Raw genomic sequence first — 27,598 nt, 5'->3', positions numbered from 1 at the left:
TAAAAATGAATGATCATCAATGACAGCGTAACATAAATTGTTTTAACAATTTTCTCTTACATTGTAAATGTGATAATGAATGGAGAATGAAGTTTAAGAACATATTTTTCTTAGGTGTTGCAGTACATCTTATCTTGAAAAACAAATAAACTGACAGAAAACAGCATACAAAAAATATGCATATGTATGTAACTAGTAACACTGTAATACTGTAAAATATATATATATATATATATATATATATAATATCATGTTATTACATAGTAACATAGTAACACTACTATGTAATTATAAATAGTAGTATATGCCTAGTACTATAATTGCATTTGAAATGGATTCAAGCTGGTTTTTATTACACAATAAAGCAGTGATACTCAAAGTCGGGGTCGCGACCCCACACAGGGGAATAGCAGTGGGGTCACCAGTGCAATTTCTTTTTACAAAAAAACGAATCAAGAGTACAGATTATTGTATGGGGCAATATACAAACTCTATGAGAAAGATAATTTGAAAAATGTATTTATTGGTACTCTTAATTTTGATAAGATTTATGAAAATGTAGGCTAAGCTTATTTGTTGATGTTAAAATCGAAATGTACAGAGTTTAAGGTTGTTTCATTAGATTTCAGATTTAGGGTGGGATGGACTGCCAGAAATTCTGCCTGAAAAAAATGGGATCCCCAGAACTTCTGGTGAAAAGGTTTGTATACCAGGGCAATAGAGTGAGCATTTTTGTCATTATGCAACGGTCCTTATTTTGTAATAACAAAAAGCTCACTCCAATTAATTGCTATAATTTAAAATTGCCACATTTTTTCCACAATTGCATTGCCATCTATAGTACCTTATATCAAAAAAGGCAAAGAAGAAGAAATAAGTGGTTGTAGTGGTGGTACTAGTATTTGTCTGTCATTAGCTGTGTTCGATGTACTGTACTAGTAATAGCAATAATAGCCCACTACCGTAGTAGCACAACAATAGTTGCAAAGAGACTGACATGGTGCTGTGTGATTGCTTTGAACGACGCCGAGAATTAGCTGAATAACACGTGTTTGCTGAACCATGTCTCGTTACATTACACTACCATAGGTGACACAGCTTCAATCTCTCCCGATTATATACAGCTGTGTGATTGACTGCACAAATGTACTGTGACATTTGATCTTGAACAAGCTGGTGAGGTGTGCTTTCACGTAATGATGCAACGCAAATGACATTGTATTGTCTTTATTGGAGGCAAGAATTAGATGAGCAGGTCCATGAAAGTCAGTCAGAGATGGAACCGTCAGAGGGCAGTGCAATCAGGAAGACAGAACCATAAAAATAGAATGACTAGAATGAATGTCCCTGTTCAAGTCAATGAGGCCATGATGGTGCTGTTCTAGCAATGCTATTTCTATTGACAGAACAGTGGCCCTAGCATGGAAGAGGTGGATAGTTCTCATCCTGCACACCTACAGACTGTAGAACAAAACCTATTGCAGTGAAATTGAATTGGAATTGAAGGTAGACACATTTGGCCCCTACAAATGCATGGTTTACTTAATGGATCAATCCATTGTCAATTTTTTTTTAAAAGCCTTTCTTTAGTTAGTTGTATAATGTCTCAGATATGGGTCAGACTAATTCAGGTCCAGACCCACTGGTGTGGAAGTAATCCGCTCCAATTCCATCAGGTGGTTTGAAATATTGTTTTCCTTTTCAGCCATGTATCAATTTAATAAACTATGGAGGGTGCTCCTGCTAATGAAATGGATGCATGGTAGACCTACTCCCACAAAAATTGTCATATTCAAACATGTTACAGTCTGTTGTTTGTTTTTGTACTGTGTTAGACATCCTGAGCTGGCCGCCAGCAGTCTCATACTGTGGGTACCCTCTAATGGGCGAAGACGTCCGGTAAAGCCACATGAAACCAATGTGGACAACATCTGTGGAGACACTGGTTTCAGAAAGGAGGACCTACCAGCTGATATGAACAACAGAGAGTGATGGCATGCCATTGTCCGGCACATTGTGCCACCATGAGCAAGTAAGCAAGCCAGCCTATAGGCTACTAATTGTCAGCAGAACACTTTAAATGTGTTGGTAACACTTTACATTATGGCATACTTTATAAAGGCTTTGTTATGCGATGTAATAGTTTATAGATTATTCAGTATAACGTATTTTATAAATCAGTAGTTATAACTCATTGGTTGAAATGTGATTGTAATGTTGATGTTTAACAAACAGTTAGCTGATGTGGCTGATTTATACATTATCTAAACGAATAATTCATAGTCTACTACTAGGCCTACTAGCCTTCACAGATCACTTTATAAAGTATAGGCCTTGACTTCAGTAGGCTAGTGTTAGGCCTATCAATGTTTTTATTTGGAATCCAGAGACAAAATAGCCTAATAGTGTATTGGCCAGCATGCAATGTGATTCGCGTAATATAAAGTTTTTGACCCAGTTTTATAGGGAGACTTGGGTATAGGCCTAGGCTCTTATTATTAAAAACACTCGCCGCTCCTTTTACGGTCCTGAACGCACTCACCTCCGTGTACTAGGAAGCCGCACCGCGCGGTGAAACAACGCTCTTTCACCACTGCTGCTCTCCTCGCCATCCGTCTCAACAAGGCACTCATGTAAACGAACATACATAGCTTACCCTGTGTCCTCCTCGCCTTTCCTTCGTATTCTCTCTGCTTCCTCCCATGCCGCGACCAGAAGCCCGAACACTCTTAGGCTAGGATACAGTCTGAAAATAAATTAATAACAAGATGAGAATCACAAGGCTGAAATAACATTTATGTTTCTGCGTGCGCGGTGGCGCCTGTCTATAGGGACCAAACGTCGACTAGGGAAACTAATTATCGCCTCGACGACTCCACCTGAAATATTGACTTCTCTGTGGAGATTTCACGATTTTAATAAACCACATATGCGCGACGCTGAATGCTACGCCGTGAATAGCCAGTTGCGCGCCTCGCCTGCCAGTCTGTCATCATAGGCAACGACATAGGACATTTGCATCACAGGAAAGATGAACTAGCTAAACTTGCTTGCTTTTGTGGAAAAAATAGGCATTGTGTTTGGTTATTGAAATATGAGCCAAACGCTCTGCAGAACTATTACTCGTTATTTTGAAGCCGCATGATAGCCTTTCAGTTGAACATAAATTATCCAACATCCATCTTTCAATCAATAATCTTAGCCTACCGGTTGACATCGCTGAGGAAGTTCGCCTCTGCTGTGGTGGACCATCAGTCTATGAATATACGCACACAATTATTTGGAATCTTTAGTTCATTCACACAAAATGTGCGAGCATAGACTACTTGAATGTTCTTGAGTGCGTAGAAGTCCTCTGTAGGCTACCAGCGAGAGGCATTTCGACATAGGCTACTGACAGAGAGGGAGACAGAACGACTGATCGTTTCTACGTTGCATGAGTCGGTAAAGGAACCTTTGATATTTGTGTTTTGGTTCCAGGCTTGAGATATCTGCATTAAGAGTCAACAATTGTGGATAGCCTATAATGGAATGTCTTAACCACCTGCATTAGAACCGCATCGGTCCTTCAACACAAGGTCTTTAGCCAATGAAGCCTAAAATATTTAGGACTACCTCACAAGAAATACGTTTTGCAATGGCAAATTGAAAACGGCTTATCTACAGCTATTTCAAACGGACTGCGCAGCACAAATTTATGTGCTAGGCTCGAGAGGTTATTGCTTGTTATGGAAAACTGCGACCGCCTTTACGCGCCTGAACAAAATATTGTCTTAAAATGAGGCGAGGTCGCATCACTATTTATTTTGATACGCATATGAGTATAATTCCATGAGAATAAACATGATATGAGGGATCCGCCGCCACTGTTTTTGTAATTTTTAACGGCAGGATTTTCCCCGTTTCATTCGCAGTGGTTGTCTTGAAGATAGCAGGTTATTAATTGTTTATCTTTATGCATCCGCACGAAGAAGGACCAAGAAATGAGAAACGACGGATAACTAGAGGAGAAGGAGACTGAGTGAAAATAGAGGGATGGAAGAATGAATGAGATACACTGAGCAACGAAGGAAGGAGATTGGAGGAATCAAGGTAGGACACGAAGCAAGGTTTTTTAATGTTATAGCCCATGTAGCCTATTTGGGTCTACGGGATGCTGCACTGAATGGGCAGAGAGGTGGAGAGGCGTGTAACGTGCTTTATTTATTGATATTTTATGCTTAAAAATATATGGAGTTCATGTTTACGATGCGTCAACAACAGTTGCTTCATGATTAAAACGTGTGGTTATTTTGTGTGTACACTCGTGTTTGACAAAACTGACATTATTAGGTCATTTATATTGGACCTAATGTCTGAAGTGCAACGTGTAATGCATTACTAATTCAATTGACCCTTGTTAAATTTAATTAATGTTAAGCGCACTGCATGTTATTTAGACTCAATCTCCCTGCAATTGAAAACGGTGTATAGGCTATAATCCCATTGAGATTGTACAGCATCACAACTAGCAATACTACATTGTACAACATTCTGTTGATATCTATGGTTATGCGCAAAATCACTTCCACAACAGCTATTTGGCTTGAATTTCACTGCCAGTGTCCGATATCGGTAATGGAAGAGGACTTTTGCCATTCACGGGCTTGAAGTGTACGCAGATGACATGGGGAAAAGAGCGAGCCAGTTTCCTTAATACATTTAATGTGAATAAATGAGTGAGCGATGAACTGTCGTGATAAACTTGCCTGGACGAATTGCCTGGCTTGGAGCGCCCTATACGGGCCAACCACCCATGATGAAAAAAGGAGCGTGTGTGAAAGAAAATGCGATGAGGAGACAGAGGCAGCATAAACGGTGTGATGTACTACCTCCCTCCATCTATTTTCCGCTTTTCTAGCAGCAGCACAGTAGCGGGTAGTCTCACGGAGAGACACCTTTTATCATTTAGGGGCTCATTGCGTGTTATACAAGAAAATCCGCATTAGAGCGCCGGAGAGCTCAAAAGTGAACTACTCGCCCGTCCCCAATGTGTGGGACTAAAGCATTAATCCCCGACCTCGTTAAAACGTAGCCCAGCCTATACACCACACACTTCATATTCCATATTAACATATTCACTACCGAATAGGCCTATACTTTCACAGATCTTTCTAGGGTAAGGGCACAGAGGAAATGGAAGCCTACTAACATAATACAGACAACATAATTGATACAGCCACTCAGTTTTTCTTTTTAGAAAATACTATCTGTTTTATGTAGGCTAGCCTACGTCAGCACATGCCGAAGTTAGTTTTGGACTGATATATTTTATGCATCTTAATGTACACTCCACACATAAGCAGAGAAGTAGCGGGTATTGTACCATTCTTTCAAAAGGCCCATAACAGGCTCACTGGAATTAAAATCCTTCAGGTATTAAAGCGGTTATTTTGTGCCTTCAAGAAGCCTCCGGCATCCTTCTAGAATTGGTTGAAAGCCAAACATTCTCTCTGCTGGAAGACAAGACAGAAGGATTTATGCATCTCTGTCTGCATGTCACATCACCATCAGAAAAATTATTCTTGGATTTCAGTGGGATGACTAATAGTCAGGCATTAGCATGGTATTAATGATACCCTCATTTTGTAATATGGCAGTAATCAGAAGTAGATTTATATCACTTAAATAATTTCTATATCATTTTGCGCTGTTGTCATAGTAGAAGATATAAGTCATATGTGAAGAGTCAAATATTCACATGTACTGAAGTAGTCATTTGCATCCAAACCTACATGAAAATAAATCCATATTCTAGCGCTTACACACACACACACACACACACACACCTATCCTTTGTACGAATACCACTAGTGGCTCCTACGGCCCTTTCCATATTTCCCTAGCATTATCCACCCTGTTCAGCATATGAATTGGTTCATCCCCCCAAGCTACTCGTAAGGCTGACTAAATGGATATGTTAATACAAACTAAGTCGAGAGATACACCACTGATACAAATTCCTCCACAAACAACACAGGATACAACACAGTGCCCTGTGGAACACCTGCTGCATCTTATGGCCCATTGAACTGCTAATCATCATTTACTTCAGAAAGTATTCATACCCCTTCACTTATTCCACATTTTGTTGTGTTACAGCCTAAATAAAAAATTGATTAAATAAATACAGAAAATCTCACGCATCCACACACAATACCCCATAATGACAAAGTGAAAACATGTTTTTATACATTTTTGTAAATGAATAAAATGAAATACAGAAATATCTCATTTACAAAAGTATTCACACCCCTGAATCAATACTTTGTAGAAGCACCTTTGGTAGCGATTACAGCTGTGAGTCTTTCTGGGTACGTCTCTACGAGCTTTTCACACCTGGATTGTACAATATTTGCACATTATCCTTAAAAACATTATTCAAGCTCTATCAAGTTGTTTGTTGATAGCCATGGCTAGACAGCCATTTTCAAGTCTTGCCATTGTTTTATTTGCCCCCCCAAGTTTGCTGAACAAGAAAAAATAAATAGTTTAAAACAATAAAACAAATAAAACAAGCCAATTTAAGGCCACTCAGGAACATATAATGTCGTCTTGATAAGCAACTCTATATTTGGCCTTGTGTTTTAGGTTATTGTCCTGCTGAATGGTGAATTTGCCTCCCACTGTCTGTTGGAAAGCAAACAGAACCAAGTTTTCCTTTAGGATTTAGCCTGTGCTTAGCTCTATTCCATTTATTTTTTATCACAAAAAAAACTCACTAGTCCTTGCAGATGACAAGCATACCCATAAAATGATGCAGCCACCACCATGCTTGAAAATATGAAGAGTGGTACTCAGTGATGTGTTGTGTTGGATTTGCCCCAAACATAACGCTTTGTATTCACGACATAAAGTTAATTTCTTTGCCACGTTTTTAGCAGTTTACTTTAGTGCCTTATTGCAAACGGGATGCATGTTTTGGAATGTTTGTATTCTGTACAGGCTTCCTTCTTTTGACTCTGTCATTTAGGTTAGTATTGTGGAGTAAGTACAACTGATCCATCCTCAGTTTTCTCCTATCACAGCCATTAAACTCTGTAACTGTTTTAAAGTCACCATTGGCCTCATGGTGAAATCCCAGAGTGGTTTCCTTCCTCTCCGGCAACTAAGTTAGGAAGGACACCTGTATCTTTGTAGTGACTGGGTGTGTTGATACACCATCCAAAATGTAATTAAAAACTTCACCATGCTCAAATTAATATTCAATGTCTGCTTTTTGATTTTTACCCATTTACTACCAATAGGTGCCCTTCTTTGCGAGGCATTGGAAAACATCCCTGGTCTTTGTGGTTGAATCTGTGTTTTAAATTCACTGCTCGACTGAGGGACCTTACAGATAATTGTATTTGTGGGGTATAGAGATGAGGTAGTCATTCATAAAATTATATTAAACAGTTATTGCACACAGAGGGAGTCCGTGCAACTTATTATGTGACTTGTCAAGCACATTTTTACTCATGAACTTATTTAAGCTTGCCATAACAAAGGGGTTGAGTACTTATTGACTCAAGAGTTTTCCGCTTTTCATTTTAAATTAATTTGTAAACATTTCTAAAATCATAATTCCACTTTGACGTTATGGGGTATTGTGTGTAGGCCAGTGACACAACATTTACATTAAATCAATTTTAAATGCAGGCTGTTACACAACAGAATGTTGAAAATGTGTGAATACTTTCTGAAGGCACTGTAATATCCCATAAAAGAAGCAAAAACGTCAATTTGAGTCTGTAGCCTGAATTCATGATCAGCCAGCCTGCTCTGGTCCATTCCATTGCATTAGGTTGAGGTGTTCACTGATGGATACAGACAGACTGCGTAGCACCATGCATTTTTCATAGTGTGTTGTGCAGTGCTGCTGTGCAACTGCTTCTCATGTGATGTGCATAGGCACTGGCTAGTAATCTTTTATACCTTTTTAAATAACGTCACGTGTCTATGCCAGGATGTTTTTTTCCCGCCCCCGTCTGACCTAGAAACTAGTTATCTATCATGTGCTGTATTTGACATTTCTCAATTATATATATTTCTCTCTCTCTCTCTCTCTCTCTCTCTCTCTCTCTCTGCTCTCTCTCTCTCACTCTCTCTCTGCTTTCTCTGTCTCTGTCTCTGTCTCTGTCTCTGTCTCTGTCTCTGTCTCTGTCTCTCTCTCTCTCTCTCTCTCTCTCTCTCTCTCTCTCTCTCTCTCTCTCTCCACACACACTCTGTCACTCTCTCTCTCTCTCTCTCTCTCTCTCTCTCTCTCTCTCTCTCTCTCTCTCTCTCTCTCTCTCTCTCTCTCTCTCTCTCTCTCTCTCTCTCTCTCTCTCTCTCTCTCTCTCTCTCTCTACTCTCTCATCCTCCTCTCCCACTGGTCAGGGTGTTTACCTGCTGTTGGCAGCTCCTGTTGGCTGGTTATTTACCAGCCGTGTAGTGTGATAAGGCTTCTTCTGACAGGGAAAGCCATTATGATTCTAATGACAGTTATTGTGGTGGATCGGAGGCGGAGTTGATTGGCAACTTTGTATGTGTTTCAGCTCCTTAAAAATACGGAGCGACAAGGATGCTTTAAAACAGCTGTCGCCGAAAGTAATTATTGTAATTGAATGTGCCCTATCATGTTTTTTTTCTTCAAAATTGCATCTGTAATTAGTTTTTCTTATTTTTTTATTTTACAAGATTACACTTTGCAGGGTGGAGGTGTTTATGTATGTTTATGAGTGATTGGACAGAAGAAGGGGAGAAAGAGAGAGAGAGAGAGTTGGTGAGTGGAGGAGAGAGCGAGAGGTACACAATGGGCAACAAGCAGAAATTGTCTGGGTTGTTGTGCAGAGGCACAAAGGCGACGGGAACGGTGCGTCCCAGTTGAGGCTGTTCAGTGCTGTTCGGGGCTGGGGCTCAGTCAGGGCCTTTGTGTTGTGAAGTGTCGCTGGGTGAATGTGTCTCTGAATGCAAAAGCCTGGAACTGCAGCATCCCAGCGCCACTGCCTTTACGAGTCACACAGGCCCTCCTACATCTAAAACAGGGGCGAGGGCTGGGATGGGGGGATTAAACCTCACACCTATCACCCCTCTCCCCTGCACATCCTTGGGCCATCCTCATTTACAATATGACCAGAGAAAATCAATCAGGAGGACTGTTTTTCATAAATGGAGTTGGCTGTAGAATTAGCCTGATGGGTCCATGTAGGAACACAGTGGATTGTTTGCCCTCCGTATTTGGGTTGTGTCTATCGACTGTGAAGGGGCTTGGTTTACAGCTGTGAAAAGACTCAAAGAGGCCCAATCAATGGACCACTCAGCCACCCAAGCAACTCATTTGGATTTGCCCGTGTGTACAGTAGTGTGTGTTTGTGTGTGTGTGTGTGGATTGGCTCCAAATTGGTGTGGTGCTCTGGTAAGTCACACCAGTCCTAACAACCACCCTGCAACCTGCTGGCCACAATGGCAGACTGATTGCCCTTTTCAACATGCCTGATTATTCCATTCATACTGGGAAAGAAAAGTAAAAATGTAGCCAGGCTAGAGTCTCAACAATTGCCATTGTATATCCAGCAGCATAACACTCCCTGCTTCGGCCCTTATAGCTCAGCACAGCACCAGTCTATTCCAACCTCCCTCTCCACTATATTCATGTCACAAGCTGATGTGGATGCGGTGTTGGAGTCAGGTGCATGACACAGAAGCTTAGTCGAAACTGTAATGACGCTCCAGGAGAGTGAGGATCCATTTGCAGTTTTATTACAATCTTGGTCGTACAAACAGGGTCAATCGCCAGCAGACACAACAGTAGGGATAAGGCAACTCGTAATCCAGGTACAGGCATAAGGTCAGGGCAGGCAGCAAGCTTACAACAATCAGTCCAGTAAAGAATATAGTCCAAGGCAGACAGCAAAGAATCCAGGAGGGAAAAACAGTCCAGAGTAAATCCACGGGTAGACAGACACAGGCAGAAGCACAGAAATAATCACCAGGGCTAACAAGACTTCGCAAAGAGAGAGAGTTAGAGAGCACCTAAATAGTCTACTGATAGGAGTCAGGTGCAACGGTAATCAGAGCCAGGTATGTGGGAAATGAAGTTCAGGGTTTAATACTCAGGAGAGGGTTCCCTCTGGTGGTGAGCAGGAGGAACAGCGGGAGTCTCGTTTGTGACAGAGCCCCCCCTGCGAGCGGCTCCTGACGCGAAAAGGCGACGCCGGGGTCTTCCTCGAGGTCGGGGGCCGGTTTCTCCGAGGTGCGTCCTATGGAACTCAGTCATGAGTGCGGGGTCGAAGTATGTCCTCTGTATTAACCCAGGATCGCTCTTCCGGTCCGTACCCTCCCAATCCACCAGATATTGGAGGAGCCTGCCCGCGGCGTCTGGAATCGAGTAGATCTCGAACCTGATATGCCTCCTCGCCGTCCACCAAGATGGGTGGGGGCCCTGATCACTGGTCTGCTCCTCCTCCTCCGCTCTCGGACCACCAGCGGGTTTGAGAAGTGAAACATGAAAAGTGGGAGAGATACGAGTAATTAGAGGGTAATGCCAAACGGAAGGAAACTGGTGTAATCTGTTTAACAATTTGGAAGGGACCTACATACCTGGGACTGAGTTTCTTGCAAGGAAGTCTGAGGCGTAGGTCTCGAGTGGATAGCCAGACCCATTGACCTGGAGTATATTCGGGATTGGGGCGACGGTGACGATTGGCCTGCAACTTCTGTCTCCTGACAGCACGTAGCAGGTGGGTGTGAGCCTGACTCCAGATGTCCTCGCTTCTCTGGAGCCAGTCGTTGACAGAGGGTACCTCGGTGGGTTCCCCTGACCATGGAAATAGGGGAGGTTGGAAGCCCATTACACATTGGAATGGAGTTAGACCGGTGGAGGGTTTCTGGAGTGAGTTCTGTGCATACTCCGCCCACATGAGGAATCGACTCCAGTCTGCTTGGTTCTGATGACAGTAGGCTCTGAGAAACCGGGTGACTTCCTGATTGAGGCGTTCTGTCTGACCATTAGATTGTGGGTGATATCCTGACGTGAGGCTAATGTTGATGTTGAGTTGTTGGAAGAATGCTGACCATACTCTGGATGTGAATTGGGGCCCCCGGTCCGACACGATGTCCTCAGGCAGGCCATAGAAGCGAAACACAAGGTTGCACATGAGTTCGGCTGTTTCCAATGCAGTAGGCAGTTTGGGAAGTGGAATCAACCGGCAGGCCTTGGAGAAGCGATCTATGACAGTGAGTATTGTGGTGTTCCCATTGGACTTGGGAAGATCGGTAATAAAGTCTATGGCAAGATGGGACCATGGTCGGTGGGGAACTGGCAGTGGTTGCAGTAGGCCCGATGGTAGTTGTCTGAGATGTTTGCTTGTGTTACAGGTGGTGCATTCGTTAATGAATTTTATTGTGTCTGCCCGCAAGGTTGGCCACCAAAAGCTGTTCTGAAGCAGGTGAACAGTGGCAGCGATTCCAGGATGACCGGAGCTGAGTACGGAGTGAACTTGCTGTAGCACTTTCTGACAGAGATCTTGAGGTACAAAAGTTTTGTTAGGGGGCATTCGGGAGGAGGGGTCTTTTGTGAATTGGCCTGGGTGAGCTCTGTCATGATGTCCCACTGAATAGGGGCCACGATTAATGACTCAGGAAGCAGGGTTTCCTTGGATTCAGTGGGAACTACACCGTCGTGTTGGCGTGACAATGCGTCTGCTTTGGTGTTCTTTGAACCGGGACGATAGGTAACGGTGAAGTCAAATCGTGTAAAGAAGAGAGCCCACCTCGCTTGTCTGGGATTCAGTCTCTTGGCAGATCGCAAGTATTCCAGATTCTTGTGGTCAGTTAGAATCACAAACGGGTGTTTAGCTCCCTCCAGCCAATGACGCCACTCCTCCATAGCTGCTTTCATGGCCAACAGTTCTCGGTTACCGACGTCGTAGTTCTGTTCGGCTGGACTAAGTTTGCGGGAGTAATAGGCGCACGGATAGAGCTTGAGTGGGGATCCGTGCCGCTGTGAGAGGATGGCTCCAATGCCCGTATTAGAAGCGTCCACCTCAACTGTAAACGGAATTTCAGGATTAGGGTGGTGGAGGATGGGGGCAGATGTGAAACGTGACTTGAGTTCTGCGAAAGCCTCCTGTGCTGTAGTTGACCAGGTGAGGTGTGGTGCATTTCTCTTAGTCATAGAGGTTAAGGGAGAGGCTACCGAGCTGAAATTCCTGATGAAGCGTCGGTAGAAGTTAGCAAATCCCAAGAAGCGTTGTAACTCCTTTAAGGTTACTGGCAGTGGCCAGTCTAGAACGGCCTTGACCTTCTTCTCGTCCATGGCGACTCCTTCCTGGTTGATGATGTAGCCCAAGAAAGACGTGGAAGTCTGGTGAAATTCGCACTTCTCTGCTTTGGCGTATAATTGGTGATCAATGAGTCGTTGTAATACTGTTCTCACGTGTTGCACGTGTTCCTCATAGGTGTTGGAATAGACGAGAATGTCGCCGATGTAAACAATTACCCAACGATTAAGCATGTCCCGAAAGACGTCATTGATAAACGACTGAAATACGGACGGACTATTGGACAGCCCGAAAGGCATAACCAAATACTCATAGTGCCCAGTGCTGGTAGAGAAGGCTGTCTTCCATTCATCACCGTCCCGGATGCGAATGAGATTGTAGGCGCTGCGGAGGTCCAGTTTGGAGAAGTACTTGGCTTTGCGGAGTTGTTCTAGGGCAGCTGGTACCAGCGGTAAAGGATATCGAAACTTGACGGTGATGTCGTTGAGACCCCGGTAGTCGATACAAGGGCGTAGGCCACCGTCTTTTTTTTAACAAAGAAGAAGCCAGAGGCTGCAGGTGATGTCGACGTTCTAATGAACCCCTTCGAAAGTTCCTCCTCGATGTAGTTGTTCATGGCTTCTGATTCGGGTTGTGATAGAGGGAAGATTCGGCCCTTAGGTGGTGTTGTGCCTGGTAATAGTTCGATGGAACAGTCGCTTGATCGGTGGGGAGGGAGTTCCATCGCCTTGGTCTTGCTAAAAGCTTCGATGAGGTCAGAGTATTCAATGGGAAGAGTGGGGAAAAGGACCGGCTCGTCCTTTAGCGTGACGGTCTGAATGGAGAGTGAAGGGCTGCCAGTTAAGCAGTTGGAGTGACATGACGGGTCCCATTCGATGATACGACCCTCCCTCCATGAGATGAGGGGATTATGTTGACGTAGCCAGGGGAGTCCAAGAATAACCGGGTTATGAGGTGATGAGATGACGTAGAAACGAATTACCTCAGTGTGAAGGGTACCGGTCTGTAGTTGAAGGTCCACGGTGGTGTGCAGGACCCTCCCATCGCCGAGAGGCCGTCCATCTAGCGCCTCCACTGCCAATTGAGAGTTACAGGAGATTAATGGGAGTTGTTGTTGTTGGGCAAACTCGTGAGACATAAAGTTCCCAGCTGCTCCTGAGTCTTAATAGAGCTGATGTGGATATATGATTGCCCTCTAGAGATAATACTATAGGTACTTTGATGCAAGAACTGGAGTGATGTGCTTGAACACAAGGACTCACCGAAGAGGGATTACGAGGAGGTGGTCTTGTGGGGCAAAACGCCCTCAGATGGCCCGGTTGACCACAATAGAGGCAGAGATGTTGACGTATGCGGCGTTCTCGTTCTTCCGGAGTCAGGTGAGTATATCCGAGCTGCATGGGTTCAGTTTGAGACAGAGTGACCGGGTATTGTGTGCTGGTGGGTACCGTTCTGAGTGGACGACGTGAACGAATCAGATTGTCAATCTGAATGGTTAGTTCGATGAATTGATTCAGCGATCTCCCTTCATCTCGGCAGGCCAGTTCGGATTGCAACTCCAAGCTGAGTCCCTTGCGAAAGAGCAGTTTAAGTGTGCTCTCCACCCAGTCGGTTTGAGCTGCTAGAGTGCGAAATGTCAAAGCATATTCTGCTGCGGTATTCCTGCCCTGGCTCAACGCAAGTAGTCGGTCATCAGCTCTCATACCTCCCTCCGGGTGTTCAAATATTTCCCGGAGGCGTTGAAGAAAGGTACCAAACGATGGGAAAGCAGTGCCATCCTCTCTCCAAACCGCCGTCACCCACTCTAACGCCTTGTCAGTGAGGAGTGAGCATACCAAGGAAATCTTGCTGGCATCGGTGACATACATCGCTGGTTGTTGATCAATGAATAATGAACATTGCAGTAGAAATCCCTTACTTTTAGTTGGGTTGCCGTCGAATTTATCAGGGAGAGCCAGACGTGGGTTAACTGTGAGTGACGGTGGTGGAGAAGCGCCCACACTCGCGTTCGGTTGAGGAGGGGCTGGGTTCGTTAGCGACACCGGCAACCTCTGTAGCGTCCTGACGAGTTCCTCTGTTACTGTAGTTAAATGGGTTAGCTGCTGTTGATGAATGGCGAGTTGGTTAGCTTGAGTGGAGATCTCCGTGGACATCTGAACCAGAGCTGCTGGATCGTGTGTTGGCGAAGTCTTCTGTAATGACGCTCCAGGAGAGTGAGGATCCATTTGCAGTTTTATTACAATCTTGGTCGTACAAACAGGGTCAATCGCCAGCAGACACAACAGTAGGGATAAGGCAACTCGTAATCCAGGTACAGGCATAAGGTCAGGGCAGGCAGCAAGCTTACAACAATCAGTCCAGTAAAGAATATAGTCCAAGGCAGACAGCAAAGAATCCAGGAGGGAAAAACAGTCCAGAGTAAATCCACGGGTAGACAGACACAGGCGAAAACGCACAGAAATAATCACCAGGGCTAACAAGACTTCGCAAAGAGAGAGAGTTAGAGAGCACCTAAATAGTCTACTGATAGGAGTCAGGTGCAACGGTAATCAGAGCCAGGTATGTGGGAAATGAAGTTCAGGGGTTTAATACTCAGGAGAGGGTTCCCTCTGGTGGTGAGCAGGAGGAACAGCGGGAGTCTCGTTTGTGACAGAAACGACATTAATTGTCACAAAGACAATAACAAAAATAACGGGCCTCAAACACAGGAGGCAAGCGATTACGCAAACAGTGCGTAAAAACACTAACAACTAGAGCACAATAAAGATTCACCAACGGACAGGCGGACAACAACACACAACTGCAAACAAAATCAAAGGAAACTTATAGGTGACATAATCAATACATAAGACGAAACAGGTGCACCAACAAGACAAAACCAAACAAACATAGAGAACATCAAGCGGTAGCAGCTAGTACTCCGGGGACGACGAACGCCGAAGCCTGCCCGAACAAGGAGGAGGAGCAGTCTCGGCGGAATTCGTGACAGTACCCCCCCCTTGACGCGCGGCTCCAGCCGTTTGCCGACCCCAGCCTCGGGGACGGCCAGGAGGACGTGGAGCAGGGCGCGTAGGATGACTACGGTGGAACTCAGTCAGGAGGGATGGATCTAAAATGTCCCTCCTAGGCACCCAGCACCGTTCCTCCGGACCGTACCCCTCCCACTCCACGAGATATTGTAGACCCCCCATCCGACGTCTCGAATCCACGATGGACCGGACTGAGTACGCCGGAGCCCCCTCGATGTCCAGTGGGGGCGGAGGGGTCTCTCACTGTCCTGGAGTGGACCAGCTACCACCGGCCTGAGGAGAGACACATGGAACGAGGGGTTAATGTGATAGTCATTAGGCAGTTGCAACTTGTAACACACCTCGTTCAATCTCCTCAGGACTTTAAATGGGCCCACAAACCGCCGGCCAAGCTTCCGGCAGGGCAGGCGAAGGGGCAGGTTTCGAGTCGAGAGCCAGACTCGATCTCCAGGTGCGTATACTGGACCCTCACTGTGGTGGAGATCGGCACTCGCCTTCTGCCTGCGGATGGCCCACTGCAGATGTACGTGTGCAGCGTTCCACGTCTCCTCCGAGCGCCGAAACCACTCATCCACCGCAGGAGCCTCGATCTGGCTCTGATGCCATGGTGTCAGAACCGGCTGATACCCTAACACGCACTGGAAAGGGGTCAGGTTAGTAGAGGAGTGGCGAAGAGAGTTCTGAGCCATCTCTGCCCAGGGGATATACCCCGACCACTCCTCCTGCCGGCCCTGGCAATATGATCTCAGAAACCTACCCACATCCTGGTTCACTCTCTCCACCTGCCCATTACTCTCAGGGTGGAAACCCGAGGTAAGGCTAACCGAGACCCCCAAGCGTTCCATGAACGCCCTCCAGACTCTAGAGGTGAATTGGGGACCCCGATCAGACACTATATCCTCGGGAACCCCATAGTGCCGGAAGACGTGGGTGAACAAAGCTTCAGCGGTCTGTAGTGCAGTAGGGAGACCCGGCATTGGGATGAGACGACAGGCCTTAGAGAACCGATCCACAACGACCAGAATAGTGGTATTCCCCTGAGAGGGGGGAAGGTCCGTGACAAAGTCCACTGAGAGGTGAGACCACGGCCGTTGTGGAACGGGCAGGGGTTGTAACTTCCCCCTGGGCAGGTGTCTAGGCGCCTTACACTGAGCGCACACCGAGCAGGAGGAGACATAAACCCTCACGTCCCTAGCCAATGTTGGCCACCAGTACTTAACACTAAGGCAGTGCACTGTCCGGCCAATACCTGGATGTCCAGAGGAGGGTGACGTATGAGCCCAATAAATGAGACGATCACGGACCTCGAGCGGCACGTACGTCCGACCCACTGGACACTCTGGGGAGTAGGGTCGGTGCGTAACGCCCGCTCAATTTCGCATCGACCTCCCATACCACCGGTGCCACCAGACAAGACTCCGGCAGTATGGGATTGGGCTCACTGGACCTCTCCTCTGTGTCATACCGCCGGGACAGGGCGTCTGCCTTACCGTTCTGGGACCCTGGGATGTAAGTGATCTTAAAACGAACCGGGTCAGAAACATGTTCCACCTAGCCTGACGAGGGTTCAATCTCCTAGCTGCCCGGATGTACTCCAGGTTACGATGGTCAGTCAGAATGAGAAAAGGGTGTTGAGCCCCCTCAAGCCAATGCCTCCACACCTTTAGGGCTTGAACCACGGCTAACAGCTCCCTGTCCCCTACGTCATAATTACGTTCCGCCGGGCTGAGCTTTTTAGAATAAAAAGCGCAGGGACGGAGCTTAGAGGCGTGCCGGAGCATTGCGACAGTACTGCCCCAATACCGGCCTCTGACGCGTCCACCTCTACCTGGAACGCTAAAGCGGGGTCGGGTGCGCCAGCACCGGGCCGAAGTGAACAGGTCCTTCAGTTTACTAAACGCCCTGTCCGCTTCAGCCGACCACTGCAAACGCACCGGGCCCCCCTTCAGCAGGGAAGTAATGGGAGCTGCCACCTGTCCACAACCCCGGATAAACCTCCGGTAGTAATTGGCAAAACTCAAAAACTGCTGCACCTCTTTAACAGTGGTTGGGGTTTGCCAGTTACACACGGCTGACACACGGTCAATCTCCATCTTCACCCCTGACGCGGACAACCGATGACCCAAGAAGGAGATGGACTCCTGGAAAAACAGACATTTCTCTGCCTTGACATACAAGTCATGATCTAACAGCCTACCCAACACACGCACCAGGGCTACATGCTCGGCTCGTGTAGAAGAGTACACTAGGATGTCGTCAATGTACACTACCACACCCTGCCCATGCAGGTCCCGGAAGATCTCGTCCACAAATGATTGGAAGACTGAAGGAGCATTCATTAACCCGTATGGCATGACAAGATACTCATAATGACCTGAGGTGGTACTAAATGCCGTCTTCCATTCATCTCCCTCCCTAATGCGCACCAAGTTATAGGCGCTCCTGAGATCCAGTTTTGTGAAGAAACGCGCGCCGCGCAATGATTCAGTCATACTCGCAATCAGAGGAAGAGGGTAACTGTATTTAACAGTGATCTGATTGAGACTACGGTAATCAATACACGGGCGCAACCCTCCATCCTTCTTCTTCACAAAAAAGAAACTCGAGGACACAGGGGAAGTGGAGGACCGTATGTATCCTTGTCTCAGGGACTCAGCTATGTATGTCTCCATAGCCGCCGTCTCCTCTTGAGACAGAGGATACACATGGCTCCGCGGGAGTGCCGCACCTGTCTGGAGGTTTATCGCACAATCTCCCTGTCTATGAGGTGGCAATCGCGTCGCCCTCGTCTTGCTGAACACGAGTGCCAAATCCTCATACTCAGGGGGAATGTGCATTGCGGGCACTCCACGTGGTCGCCACAACGGAAACACCTAAACATCGCCCAACACACTGGTCAGACCATTCCCTGAGAGCCCTCTGTTGCCACGAAATGGTGGGGTCATGGGTGATTAACCAAGGAAGCCCCAGCACCACGGGATACGCAGGAGAGTCAATCAGGTACAACTGAATGATCTCCTCATGACCCCCCTGCGTCTTCATCTTTAGTGGCGCTGTGACCTCCCTAATCAACCCAGATCCCAACGGGCGGCTATCTAGGGCATGGACAGGGAAGGGTGCATCAACGGGCAGGAGGGGAATCCCTAACTTAGTACAACATTTCCGATCAATAAAATTCCCAGCTGCGCCTGAATCGACTAGCGCCTTATGCTGGGAATGAGATGCAACCTGAGGAAATACCAGAGATATACACAAGTGAACAACAGAGAGCTCTGGGTGAGTGGGGCGCCTACTCACCTGAAATGACTCCCCAGTGCGCGACCTGTTGCCCCGATTCCCTGGAGACCCTCCCCTAGCCGCAGTGTGTCCTCCACGGCCACAGTTGGTGCAGGGGACGGCCCCCCTCGGGTTCTCTCTCCTTCTCTCTCTAGCGCCAGCACCCCCGAGCTCCATAGGGCTCGGCTCGAAGGTGCTGGGGGATGGAATGGACGGCCCCAACTCGGGACGTCCGCGGGTGGCCAGCAGGGTATCCAGACAGATGGACATGTCCACCAGCTGGTCGAAGGACAGATTGGTGTCCCTGCAGGCCAGCTCTCGACGAACGTCCTCACGCAGGCTACACCGATAGTGGTCGATGAGGGCCCTCTCATTCCACCCCGCATCCGCCGCTAGAGTCCGGAAATCCAGGGCGAACTCCTGTGCGCTCCTCTTCCCCTGTCGGAGGTGGAACAGACGCTCCCCCGCCGCTTTACCCTCAGGAGGGTGATCGAAAACAGCCTTGAAGCGGCGGGAGAACTCCGCGTAGCTGATGGTGGCGGCGTCTATTCCCCTCCATTCGGCGTTGGCCCACTCCAACGCCTTGCCGGAGAGACAGGAGATGAGGGCGGAAACGCTCTCGTATCCCGAGGGCGCCGGGTGTATGGTGGCCAGGTAGAGTTCCACCTGAAGGAGGAACCCCTGACACCCGGCTGCAGTGCCATCATACGCCCTCGGGAGCGAGAGCCGAATCCCACTGGATTCCGGAGCTGGTCTGATGGGGCTGGCCGATGGTGGTGGTAATGTAGGAGGAGGTGTGGGCACGCCTCCCCTTTCCCATCGGCACAGGGTGTTCATCACCTCCTGCATGGCGGAGCCGAGTTGCTGGATCCTGGCGTCCTGGCAGCTGACCCGATCCTCCAGCGACTCGGTCGCCGCCGCTGCTCCTGCTTACTCCATAGTATGGTGTGTTGTTCTGTCACAAGCTGATGTGGATGCGGTGTTGGAGTCAGGCGCAGGACACAGAAGCTTAGTCGAAACGACTTTAATTGTCACAAAGACAATAACAAAAATAACGGCCTCAAACACAGGAGGCGAGCGATTACGCAAACAGTGCGTAAAAACACTAACAACTAGAGCACAATAAAGATTCACCAACGGACAGGCGGACAACAACACACAATTGCAAACAAAATCAAAGGAAACTTATAGGTGACATAATCAATACATAAGACGAAACAGGTGCACCAACAAGACAAAACCAAACAAACATAGAGAACATCAAGCGGTAGCAGCTAGTACTCCGGGGACGACGAACGCCGAAGCCTGCCCGAACAAGGAGGAGGAGCAGTCTCGGCGGAATTCGTGACAATTCACTTATCAAATATATTTAGATTCGTAAGATGCTGTTCTTGGAAAATAGTTGGAGGTCCATAGTGGCCATTTTGAAACACAATGGAAGTACAGCACTTAAGAATAATGATATATGAAAAGATCTTAGTCCTGCTGGTTGCAATACGTGCTATTATAATATGACGAGAGCTGTTATGGAAGGTGTTTTCTATTCAAGGAACTGCCAGAGCTACAGGTGCTCTTTACTTAAAGCAGCAATCAGCAGTTGAAACAATAACAAAGTTCAGTACCCGCCCCTGTTTCGGTAAAAAGCTGAGGGATGGGGTTGGAGAAATGTTACCACTCTCAAATTCATAGATAGAGCTATGGATTCAAGGACTGACCATCCATCATAACAAATGTGTAGTTTTAACCATGTTTTGAGCCTATATAGTGTTTGTTTACATTTCATTTGTTTACAAACATTGGAGTTAAACAAGCGGATATTTTGGATTCTGATGGGGTACGACAGTTGAACTAAGCTTATGAGGCATTTATAAGTGATATTCTTCAAGAATCAATGGGTACATATCATGAATTTATACCCCCCAAAAAATGGATGTAGAAATTGCAGATTGCCCCTTTAAAGTAAGAAAGTTCATATAAGAAAATCAGTCAATGGAAATAAATTAATTAGGCCCTAATCTATGGATTTCACACGACTGGGTAGGGGTGCAGCCATGGGTGGGCCTTGGAGGGCATAGGCCCACCCACTTGGCAGCCAGGCCATCCACTGTGGAGCCAGGCCCAGCCAATCAGAATGAGTTATGCCCCACAAAAGGGCTTTATTACAGACAGAAATACTCCTCAGCCTTCTTGATATGCCACACCTGTCAGGTGGATGAATTATCTTGGCAAAGGAGAAATGCTCACTAACAGGGATGTAAACAAATTTGTGCACAACATTTGAGAGAAATAAGCTTTTTGTGCATATAGAACATTTCTGGGATTTTTTATTTCAGCTCGTGAAACATGGGACCAACACTTTACATGTTGCATTTATATTTGTGTTCTGTGTAGTACAGAGCAGAGCCTGTAAGTAAAGTGAAAGGCTCTGGGCCAGAAAACACCACCAGCTTGTTGGGTGGGCATGCCAATTTAGATAAAGGCATTTTAACTTTGAAAAATTTGAAGAGTGCCTTGTAATTTTGTCATCTTTTAAAACTCTATAAAAGTTTTATAAAACACTATATATTCACAGATTTTTTAAACATCAATATTGAGTATTTTATTGAGACATTTTGGTGAACTATCCCTTTAAGAATAATGAAGAGGATTCATAACACATTTTTTCCACTTTTCTCAATTTTCCCATGTCTCTCCATGTAGTCCCATGTAGCTCAGTTGGTAGAGCATGGCGTTTGCAACGCCAAGGTTGTGGGTTCGTTTCCCACGGGGGGGCAGTATAAAAATAAACAGAGAGGAGAACCATTAGCACCATCCAAGTTAAGCTTTCCTACTCGTTAGGCTAAATGGGCTCCCTGCTGAACCTGTCCGTCTGAAAAAGTAGAACCCAGCCAGATGAAAGGAAACAGGGATCAATTGACCTATTAGCTTGTACAATCAATCCCTATGCTTTTCTGATAGATTGACGGAGGGTGTCGGCTGGAGTAGAAGCAGTGATGGTAATGAAGATGCTGGGATGGGCTCCTCAAATTGGTCAAAACAGAGCTGTGGTGTGTGTGTGCCTGTTTGTGTGTGTTATTAGTGACAGTCCAGGATCAGCTTCCTCCTCCTCAGTATACCTCTTCACACTTGGCCTCTCTCGCTCTCTCTCTCTCTCTACCTGCATCAATACTGACACTTTTGTCCTTATTACCTTGTCAGCCTGCACTCTGATCCACACAGAGACACCTCCTCTCCCTAATAGACCACTCTTTACATGACCCGCTGGCTCCTCACTGGCTCCTCAATGGCTCCTCACTGCTCCTTGCTGCCACTGACCCTCTCAGAGCAGAGGAATTAGTGCAGATGTTATTCACTGTCTTCTTAGAACAATCAACGGCTCCCATGAGGCGTCCGGCTAGATACAGAGAAATGCATCAACAGGGGGGTGAGCCTGCATGGCGCCGGAGTGTGTGTTTGTGTGTGTGTGTGTGTGTGTTTGTGTGTGTGAGTGGTTACCTGTTCCGTTCGGGCAGCAGCAGTGCTCACCTGAGGGGAGCTGTTATTTGTGTCTGCAACACTCCCTCTGGAGTAGATGCGTTTGAAGAGTGTGTACGTGTGTGTGTGTGTTAGCTAGGGTTTTAGCTGTGAGAGAGGAGACGCCACAAGGGCGCAACAGCAGCTGTTTGTTTGCCTGTGTCTGTAGAAATGGGAGTTGGAGGGAAGAGGGGAGAGATAGAGGAAGGAGAAAGGGAGAGATAGAGGAACAGAGGGAGGAGGAGAGAGGGAGCTCGTGGAGAGAGGGGTCACAGGCCAATGTAGATTCATAAATAAAAGCAGCCAAAATACCTAAAGCATAAAACATAGGCAGATGGTAGATGAGAGAGAGGAGAGAGAGAGAGGGGGCGTGCGAGAGAGAGAGAGAGGAGAGCGAGCAAGAGATAGAGAGGAGAGAGAGAGAGGGGGGAAGGGGGGGAGCGAGAGGGTGGGGGGGGAGCGAGAGAGAGCGAGACAGAGAGCACATCCAGAGTAGATTCATTAAGAATTATAATTACAGTGGGACTATGCATCTCTCACCTGAGACTAGCCCTGTGGCCTGCTCCCTCTCTCCTCTCCTCATCTCCCTCTCCTCTACTTCAATCTTCATACCCTCTGCTCCATACTGTATTATTGTCATCAACGATCCACAGCGTCTACGAAACGTCTACTGGATATATGATGTTCACTGACCACACTGTCCAACTGCCAATGGCCATACCAGTACCTACGATTTTTCCATATAATTATAACGGTGCTCATTACCACAAACAATGCCTGTGGAGCACATCACTGCCATTGTCGATACAATATGACCAGAACTCAATGGCTTAATATTTTAAAATGAGTATGTGTTGAACATATAAGACATGTTATGTAACCATAGTTTAACACAGACAATAGTTTAGGGCCTACTTTATAACCACACAATCCATTCTCTATGAACTCCACCAGTTCCACTCAGCTCATCCCACTATATACACAAACAAACCACACATCATACATCATCAGACCACAAATAAACTACACTGACCACAGCCTAACCTATCATGACCTCACAACAACACGGTATTCCAGTGACCGCACTTCATGTTCTGACCTCACTGACCACAGCTGTTCACAACTGCTCCAAAACACTGGCCTTACAACCAATGCAACCAATTACTATGGCATTTCTTCCTTATTTACATCCTTACTATTTTATTGTTAGTTGTTGCTGATGCTCAGAGTGCACGGTTGAAATTAAAATGCCTCTGAAATAGGGAATTTTCAGAATGCACCTTTTCCCCTTGCAATTGGCTCATTGCTTTGCTTGTGACTTGATTTATTTGAAAGATTGGTTTTATTGATCTGGTGAATTAATGTGTTGGCCGTATAATCAGTGTGTTATGGAACTATGCAGAATTTGACATCTCTCTGAACTCAAATGAATTGAGTGTACACTATTGATCTGGTTATCCACTGAATTTACACAGCTATTTGTCTAAGGCCTGATTAATTCAGTCTGTGTGTGTGTGTGTGTGTTTTTGTGTGTATGTGTGTGTGTTTTGCCAGTGGTAATTGCATCTGTTATGGATGGCTGGTTTTATCCCTTTATTGGAGTCAGAGCAATGAGAGCATGAGAGAGAACTGATATTATACAACCACTCCACAATATAGTACCCCACACATACACACACACACATATGTGACCAACTGGCTCGATTCGGTCTTATGTAGCAACATTTGAATTTATTTTTATTTTTACATTGGATAAAAGCAGAGACTCAGAGCTAGAAAATTGTATATCATACACTACAGTTGAGGAACAATGGCAGAGTAATTCTGCTTTGAAAGTTGATAAACATGTAACCTCACTTTTGAGAAAATGGCCTTTGATTGTTTTGGTACACCTACTGGAAAGCTCTTCTTTGTCTACAGCCATTCAGCATCGTTCACACCCTCTTAAGCTTTAGTCCCACCCATGTCATTAAGGGTTGATCTGAGTGTTCTGTCCTAACAACAGCAATCAAGCACCCAAGCTAACTGGCTAACGTTGGCTAGCTTGCTAGCTACAGTACCAGTCAAAAGTTTGGACACACCTACTCATTCAAGGGTTTTACTTTATTTTTTACTATTTTCTACATTGTAGAATAATATTGAAGACATCAAAACTATGAAATATCACATATGGAATCACGTAGTATACAAAAAAGTGTTAAACAAATGAAAATATATTTTATATTTGAGATTCTTCAAATAGCCACCCTTTGCCTTTATGACAGCTTTGCACACTCTTGGCATTCTCTCAAACAGCTTCATGAGGTAGTCACCTGGAATGTATTTCAATTAACAGGTGTGCCTTCTTAAAAGTTAATTTGTGGAATTTCTTTCCTTCTTAATGCGTTTGAGCCAATCAGTTGTCACCAACCCCGGACTGTCTTGTCTCATTACGCACACCTGGTTCCCTTTCCCCCTGATTAGTATGTGTATATATGTGCCCTCTGTTCCCCATTGTCCTTGTCGATTATTGTCCCATGTCCGTTGGTCTCGTGAGTACCGTGTATTGTGCTCGTGTTGTTTTACGGGTCTCGTCCCGTGTATTGTGTAGAGGTTACACCTCGCTCTTTTGTTTGGGTTACATCCCTTTGTTATATATATACGTGTTTGTTTTGGGCTTCGTCCCCGTCGTTTTCCATGACGTACAGTGAGGGAAAAAAGTATTTGATCCCCTGCTGATTTTGTACGTTTGCCCACTGACAAAGACATGATCAGTCTATAATTTTAATGGTAGGTTTATTTGAACAGTGAGAGACAAAAATGTTATAAATTGATTTGCATTTTAATGAGAGAAATAAGTAATTGACCCCTCTGCAAAACATGACTTAGTACTTGGTGGCAAAACCCTTGTTGGCAATCACAGAGGTCAGACGTTTCTTGTAGTTGGCCACCAGGTTTGCACACATCTCAGGAGGGATTTTGTCCCACTCCTCTTTGCAGATCTTCTCCAAGTCATTAAGGTTTCGAGGCTGACGTTTGGCAACTCGAATCTTCACCTACCTCCACAGATTTTCTATGGGATTAAGGTCTGGAGACTGGCTAGGCCACTCCAGGACCTTAATGTGCTTCTTCTTGAGCCACTCCTTTGTTGCCTTGGCCGTGTGTTTTGGGTCATTGTCATGCTGGAATACCCATCCACGACCCCTTTTCAATGCCCTGGCTGAGGGAAGGAGGTTCTCACCCAAGATTTGACGCTACATGGCCCCGTCCATCGTCCCTTTGATGCGGTGAAGTTGTCCTGTTCCCTTAGCAGAAAAACACCCCCAAAGCATAATATTTCCACCTCCATGTTTGGTGGTGGGGATGGTGTTCTTGGGGTCATAGGCAGCATTCCTCCTCCTCCAAACACGGCAAGTTGAGTCGATGCCAAAGAGCTTGATTTTGGTCTCATCTGACCACAACACTTTCACCCAGTTCTCCTCTGAATCATTCAGATGTTCATTGGCAAACTTCAGACGGCCCTGTGTATGTGCTTTCTTGAGCAGGGGGACCTTGCGGGCGCTGCAGGATTTCAGTCCTTCACGGCGTAGTGTGTTACCAATTGTTTTCTTGGTGACTATGGTCCCAGCTGCCTTGAGATCATTGACAAGATCCTCCCGTGTAGTTCTGGGCTGATTCCTCACCGTTCTCATGATAATTGCAACTCCACGAGGTGAGATCTTGCATGGAGCCCCAGGCCGAGGGAGATTCGCAGTTCTTTTGTGTTTCTTCCATTTGCGAATAATCGCACCAACTGTTGTCACCTTCTCACCAAGTTGCTTGGCGATGGTCTTGTAGCCCATTCCAGCCTTGTGTAGGTCTACAATCTTGTCCCTGACATCCTTGGAGAGCTCTTTGGTCTTGGCCATGGTGGAGAGTTTGGAATCTGATTGATTGCTTCTGTGGACAGGTGTCTTTTATACAGGTAACAAGCTGAGATTAGGAGCACTCCCTTTAAGAGTGTGCTCCTAACCTCAGCTCGTTACCTGTATAAAAGACACCTGGGAGCCAGAAATCTTTCTGTTTGAGAGGGGGTCAAATACTTATTTCCCTCATTAAAATGCAAATCAATTTATAACATTTTTGACATACGTTTTTCTGGATTTTTTTGTTATTCTGTCTCTCACTGTTCAAATAAACCTACCATTAAAATTATAGACTGATCATTTCTTTGTCAGTGGGCAAACGTACATAATCAGCAGGGGATCAAATACTTTTTTCCCTCACTGTACCTTGTGTTGGGTGGAGTAAATTAAACAGCTAATACGTATTCCTGCGCCTGTCTTCAAATCATTATACAACGTGACATACGTCTATCAACAGTTGTCGCATCAACATCATTAACAGTCTATTGAAATGGTTACTTGCATAGTGGAGTCTTTTGTTAAGACATGTAGCTAGCTAGCTAAACAATGAACCATAATCCCAACTCATGACTTTACTACCCTGCATGAATATGCAGGTAGCTAACCAACCAGGTTCAATGTTAGCTAGCTAACATTAGGCTATAACTAGCAAAGCAAATGGCTCTGAGATATGAAAAATATTACTACACAGATCATACACTTAACGTTAGCTAGCGAGCCAGCCAGCTATCGTTAGCTAGCTAGCTAACAGTACACTTTAACTTGAAATGAAAACGACTTCCTGACTAAATTAGAAACGTGTAATATCTGAAAATGTAGCTAGCTAGACTATCTTACCCGAATACATGGATGTACCCTTCTCTCTCTCTAACAGATGCCATGGTTGCCCTTAGTTTGAAGATGTAATCCGGAGACAGGTGTTTTCTCCATCTCCTTAGCTATCATACTCTAATTCCACTGATTTCAAAACTCGGTCCTCCAGAAAGTGGAGAGCAACACTTATGCAGTTCTACTACGAGATATATTTTATTAAAAGCCACGTTAGACAGGATTACCTACACATACTCACCAGCTCAAATAGACAGAAACGCGCTACATGGCAGACCAATCCGAACTAATCTCTCGGCATGTCCAGCCCACTCATTATCTCAGCCAATCATGGCTAGCGAGAAGGTTGCTGTCTTTTTCAGTGGCTAAACCAACTAGGCCCGTAATTTAACAATTTTATTCGTATTTACAGATGGCATAACAAGTTTGTTATTAAGGCACATGAAAGTTCACGTTCCAGAAGGAATTTCTGCATTTTGATTTTAAAAAAAAGTTTACGTTCAAATGGCTCTCTTGTGAAGTAGTGATACTTGAGTAAAAGTAAAGATACCTTAACATAAAATGACTCAAGTAAAAGTGAAAGTTACCCAGTAAAATACTTATTGAGTAAAAGTCTAAAAGTATCTGGTTCATTGGTAGAAAAAGTACTAAATTGTCATACTTGAGTAATAGTACAAAGTAAAAGTAAATGCTATACATCAAATTCCTTATATTAAGCAAACATACATTATTTTCTTTAGGAATGTAGTGAAGTAAAAGTAAAAGTAGTCAAAAATATAAATAG

At 45.6% G+C, this 27,598-nt stretch overlaps 1 protein-coding gene across 2 annotated transcripts in view; it reads left to right on the top strand.

Annotated features, from left to right (window-relative positions):
• Window positions 1-3,027: 3,027 nt before the first annotated feature.
• The window catches only part of LOC121568851 (adhesion G protein-coupled receptor L1), a 165,138-nt gene continuing 140,567 nt past the window's right edge, over window positions 3,028-27,598 (top strand). For both annotated transcript variants that reach the window (XM_041879305.1, XM_041879304.1), the window contains exon 1: window positions 3,028-4,092. In XM_041879305.1, the coding sequence (XP_041735239.1) occupies window positions 4,048-4,092 (45 nt within the window). In that variant the 5' untranslated portion in view covers window positions 3,028-4,047. The remainder of the gene's footprint in view (window positions 4,093-27,598) is intronic.

Source organism: Coregonus clupeaformis, chromosome 7, assembly GCF_020615455.1.
Source record: "Coregonus clupeaformis isolate EN_2021a chromosome 7, ASM2061545v1, whole genome shotgun sequence".
In the NCBI taxonomy this organism is placed as follows: domain Eukaryota; kingdom Metazoa; phylum Chordata; class Actinopteri; order Salmoniformes; family Salmonidae; genus Coregonus; species Coregonus clupeaformis.
Note: the sequence above shows the minus strand (reverse complement) of the source record. Positions and strands in the feature narration are given on the sequence as shown.